Source organism: Ixodes scapularis, unplaced genomic scaffold (assembly GCF_016920785.2).
Source record: "Ixodes scapularis isolate PalLabHiFi unplaced genomic scaffold, ASM1692078v2 PGA_scaffold9__187_contigs__length_104089568, whole genome shotgun sequence".
In the NCBI taxonomy this organism is placed as follows: domain Eukaryota; kingdom Metazoa; phylum Arthropoda; class Arachnida; order Ixodida; family Ixodidae; genus Ixodes; species Ixodes scapularis.
Window position 1 is genome coordinate 103,189,260 of NW_024609884.1, and position 5,048 is coordinate 103,194,307.

Below are 5,048 nucleotides of genomic sequence, written 5' to 3' on the forward strand. Positions count from 1 at the left end.
CATCTTCAACATTTTCCTTTTTCGAGAGCTTTAGGAGCTTCCTAATCCCAATGTGCTTCAGTCCACAAGTAAACTGATACACATTAGGATTGGTGTTGCAGCCGTGTTGTTGCCTCATCTGCCCGAAAATATTTTCGGCATCTTGCTGCAGTCGCCGTGTCAAAAGAAAGCTGAAGTTATATTTCTCAGAAATATCCTCCCAGACCATGAGGACGGCCCTGATAGTAACCTGCCACCCAGTGACTGTTTGTGGCTGCCGTCTACCCTCAAACTTCCAGGCTGCCACCCATGGAAGTTGGTTGCAAAGGAAATCAACGATTTCAGTGTCGCCCTTTCTAATCGCATAGCGTAACTTTTGTTCAGATTCTTTTTGTCTCGAGCTGTTAAGACAGTCAAAACGTTTGTCCATGCGGTCACAAAAGTATGCCGTGGAAATGGCCGCCTCAGGGAGCTGTCTGGCATACACAAGAGCTAAAAGTGCAACGCATACTGATGAACTGAGTCGCACGTTTCGCCTTCATGTTACTGAAAGGTTTCTGGTAAATATGCCGGTCTGTCACCTTCGGGGCTAATCGTAGTCGCATCTCGTGCGTGGAGTGGTAAAGTTGCACAATGTAGTTCCAGTCTACATTTTCACTCCCGATGTGAAGCTTGTAAGCTTGCAGGTTGTTACGGGTGATCTTTATTAGGTGCGGGACATCAAAAATAAAATAGACACTTGCATTTTTTACTTTGAAGAATGGCTGCTCAACAGACACTCCAAGTTGGTGCGCCAAACTTACGTTGGAGACACCCTGGTCACAGACCACTGCTTTGATTGTAATGCCAATGTCCTTCAGCTGCTCAATCAGTGGCATAAGCAGGTTACGAGTTACACAGGATGGTGTTGACGTATGCCCAATAGTATATGCTACAGGTTGCACCCACCTCCGAGAAACTCCAGAGAGGAGGAAAACCTGGGCTCTGTCATCAATACTGGAAGTTCGCTGAACACCATCATCTGCAAATCCGAGGACAACATCCTGCGCCACATCGTATGACAAGTTCTTTTTCAACATCATCTCGTCAAAAACTAAGGTACAAATGCGGTCGCGTTCATTCCATGACTTTGTTTTTGACAATCGATGACATGATGCCTGGAATGATACCTGGCGTCATTTTGACATTGGCTAGCCACCTTCGTAGTGAACGCCGAGATGGTAGCGTGAACACTGAAGACACAAATCGGTATGCCCGCGGTCCATGCAAATTCAGATGGAGCGCAAATTTCTTCAGCCACAGTAAAAATCGCTTCCCCTTGCCCTTCGACCTATTCTTTACATGCGATGATATGAGGTGAAATACCTCTTCAGAAACATGAGGCCGAATTATTTCCAGAGCTTGAGAAGCTGTCTGAGGCGTCTTCAGCTGCTGTTTCCGCAGTCTGGCTATCGCCTTTCTGTAGCTGGAAATTCTCGCCTGGAGTCGCTTGATAACGTCCTCGGGCCTTTTCGTGAGTTTGCGGAAAACAGGTGCAGGATGGTTTGGACCAGCTATAAAAATGGCAACAAGTCAGTGAGATTGAAAACAGTTGCAATAAGTGCGATACGATTTAACCAGTACAAGCACCACTAACCAGTAGCATACCAGGTAAGGTGTGGAGTGAAGCTTGAATTTTCTTCCTGTGCTTTACCATTTAAGCACTGACAAAGCCAGTGAAACTTCTGACCACCAATTACGTTATTCTTTTACTAGTCATGTAAAATGTTCGGTACTAAATGTCTTCACGCAAAATCCTTGATAACCTTGCAAGTTCGAAAGGCTGAAATAGCATGAAAAACGCAAAACAGCCATGAAGAATTCTCTTGAAACCTCCTCTTGATATGTGTGTTCCAGTTTCCCACACCTCCCCAGTCATTAGTAATAAAAATGGTTAGATCGGTATGCCACACACATGAAGCAAAGACTATAGCTTATAAAGAGACCTAGAATTCTTTAAACTGATCCTTCTAGGACAGATTGTATTATCCACTGGCTATAGAGGTTCACACAAATATGTTTTAAAAAGTGGCGAAAGCAAAATGGGACACTTACAGTGTTGACCTGGACCACAGTGGCCAGCGAAAAGACCAGAAGAGCTGGTTGCCTGACTTGGGTCTGGAAGAGTGCGCATATTAGGCACAGGCTGGTGCTTTAAAATAACTCTACATTACCGAGTGCTGCAGAGTGCATTACTGCGGAGCTACATGGAAGTGGTGAATTCTGCAGTCTGTCGGGCTCTGCCTGGTCTGGAAAGGTGCACCATGACGAGATAACCTGTTAGCAAGCACAGAACGGCTCGCTGCGACGGAGCTGCACTGGAGTGAAGGGCCATATGAGCTGGTTGCCTGAGTGGGACCTGGAAGAATGGGCTTATTAGCCTACATAGAGAAGTTACTTATACCTTTGTGTATATGAGGGAAACACATTATTACAATCACCTATTGCAGATGCCCAGTTTATGGGAGGACGAACAGTAGGCACATCTGATCGCACTAGGGTTGTTTGCCCTGGGTCCATAAAATCTTTTGCAGTGAAGTGATCACTGCAGACGCGATAGGTGGCATAGTGTTGCGAAGCAGACTTTCCAAGAAGATCATACCTCTTGGCATAGTCGAGCCAAGATTTTGACCTGTAATATATATTGTTTTTCAATGTGTTAAATGTACACTTTGGAACAAAATGTCAGATGCCAATCTGCAACCCTCTCTTCGACATTTTGGCTCCGCTTGCAAGCGATGGGGACATATTTTTATTTGGCAGGTTTGCTTTGGATGTTTCAATGCACACAGACAAATATGGGTTCCTGCTCTAGAGTAGTGCAGAAGTAGGTCAACTAAGAAATCATGGTTTTTGCGCGAGAGGGCGAACACAAGAGAGTACAACAAGCACAAGCGCGCTTGTGCTTGTTGTCCACCCTTGTGTTTGTCCTTTCGCACAAAAAACATGATTTCTAACGTTCACCAACTCGCCCAACAACAGGTCATTTTATAGCTAGTTAACAGCAGGTGCACATTCACATTTCTTTAGGAAAAGACATTATCAGTAGAGAGCAATATTCACCCCACCATGAAGCAGCGCTTTTATAACTCAAATTTAGAGCCACATTAAAAAAAGCACGAAAATTCACCCCACCATGAAGCAGCACCATTATAACCCCAATTTAGAGCCACATTAAAGACGATACATTCAAGCTATGTATGAGACAAATCAAGGGCTGCTTCTTTTCCTTAACAATTTTGTCTTATAAGTTTAATTTGTCAGTTTTTATCTTCAAAGACAAAGTGGTAATGCAGTACTAAAATTAGTATAACTGACCTGAGATCGCTTAGCCCAAATCCCCACATTACAGTTAAGGCATCCAGTCAACTTTAGCGCTTGATTTAAAATCGCATTGTAGTAATTAATTATATTGTGAAGAATAATAAATTATTGGGATTTTTTTATATGCTCAAGTATGCAAATGGTTCCAAGGAACTATTGACAAGAAGGAGCTCACGCCAACCTACCTTGCGTCACGTGCGATTCGGAAAAACTTTGTACCGGGTTTCTTGTGCGTTTTACCGTTGTTTTTACACGATGCGACACATATGGTTAACTTCCACCAGCTCGCCTGCACCCTTACAATTTTTTCACAGCAGTAGCTACAGTAGTAGCAACCGGAGGGCATCTGAGAAAGAAAAAAAAATGAAAGATATAAACACAAATATTCGTAGCTCTTATTACGATAGCGCAGCCCATGTAGCAATAATAACACACACGGGAAAAGCCGGCTGCTGTCTGAGGTTTATTTCGCAGCGTCTGTTGGACCTCTGAGCATGCAAATAACGGGTAAAACAAACGGACACGATACAGTTCGCTTTTTTCTCTTGCCCTTATCTGCGCACGCTGTGTTTTGCTCGCGACTAAGCAATAGCAAAGAAATGAGAAAACGTCTTACCTTCTGAAGAAACCTGTTAGGCGCAGACAATATCCACGTTGTGCTCACATTCTGCTCGCTGTGCTCACATGTGCTCAACACAAAACGCGTTGACAGGTGTCATGCACCATGCGGTCACGCCGTCCACGCACGCGTCCGTCCGTTCGTCCGTCCCGCTCCAGCCACTCCAGCCGCTTTCTCAGAGCAACTGCAGGAACCGGAACTGGCCCGTACATCACGTGATCTTCTTAACGTAGTAAACAAAAACTATTTCACCGTTTATGATGCTTGCAACAATTTTAAATATAATAAAATTAAAACTTGAGTATTTATTTATAACAAACCTCACGAAATATTTTCATTCTTTGGCACACTGGCACCACTTAGCGGTCGGTGAGAAAACTAAACGCTGGGCCGCGAAACGGCTTGAGTGGCCACTCTTTCCCTTGTGTAGATTACTCTATGGCTCGCCCCTCCGAACTTGGCACCGTCCAAACCAAACCGCACGGTTCTGACTCAGAAAGCGCGCCGGAAACAGCAAAAACATCACGAAATACTGCCGCGCGCGCAGCTGGCCAAGTAGGCAGCGCGCGCGTGGCCTAAGGGTTATCGCGCTTGCTTTCCACGGTTGCCAGGGTTCGATTCCTGGCCGCGGAGGCGCATTTTTGTTGACACTGTAATGTGATGTTCTGGTGAATTCGAGAACCGTCTTGGCTGATTCGAGGTTAGAATGTTCCACGCGCCGAACCTTCTACGCAGAACGATCCAGAAAGCCACGAGGGTACATAAGGGATTCCGCAAGGTGAGCGGAGTCAGTTTCGCCCCAGCGTTCAACACTGCTGCTACGCCGACTTCGATGCCCGCGACGCTCTGTTATTATCTTTTGTATCCTTTTAATTTTGGCACAAGTTCGCCACATTAAACGTTTATTTATTCCTGTTTATTTCTTGTTTATTGGTCACCATCCGTGACATTTTGGTGGAGGTGCGGGGTACCGCATGCCCGTGCAGCGTTCCCCTCTCAGGGCCCGCAGTGCAAGCCCGATTCCAAGCCCGGTGAGAAGACCACTCAACGCGGAACCTGAAACTTGGACCAGTCGCCGCACCCAAGG

The 5,048-nt window shown here is 45.5% G+C and overlaps 1 protein-coding gene across 1 annotated transcript; it reads right to left on the minus strand.

The window, feature by feature from the left end:
- Positions 1–2,241: 2,241 nt before the first annotated feature.
- On the minus strand, positions 2,242–3,872 carry LOC121833819 (the record flags this gene model as incomplete). The annotated part of the gene is made up of 6 exons (XM_042287482.1): positions 3,780–3,872; positions 3,655–3,688; positions 3,528–3,606; positions 2,460–2,650; positions 2,305–2,377; positions 2,242–2,269 (listed from the first exon to the last, which is right to left on the minus strand). Coding segments are annotated over exons 2-6 (405 nt in total), but the record flags the coding sequence as incomplete, so codon positions are not given.
- Between the last annotated feature and the right edge of the window lie 1,176 nt (positions 3,873–5,048).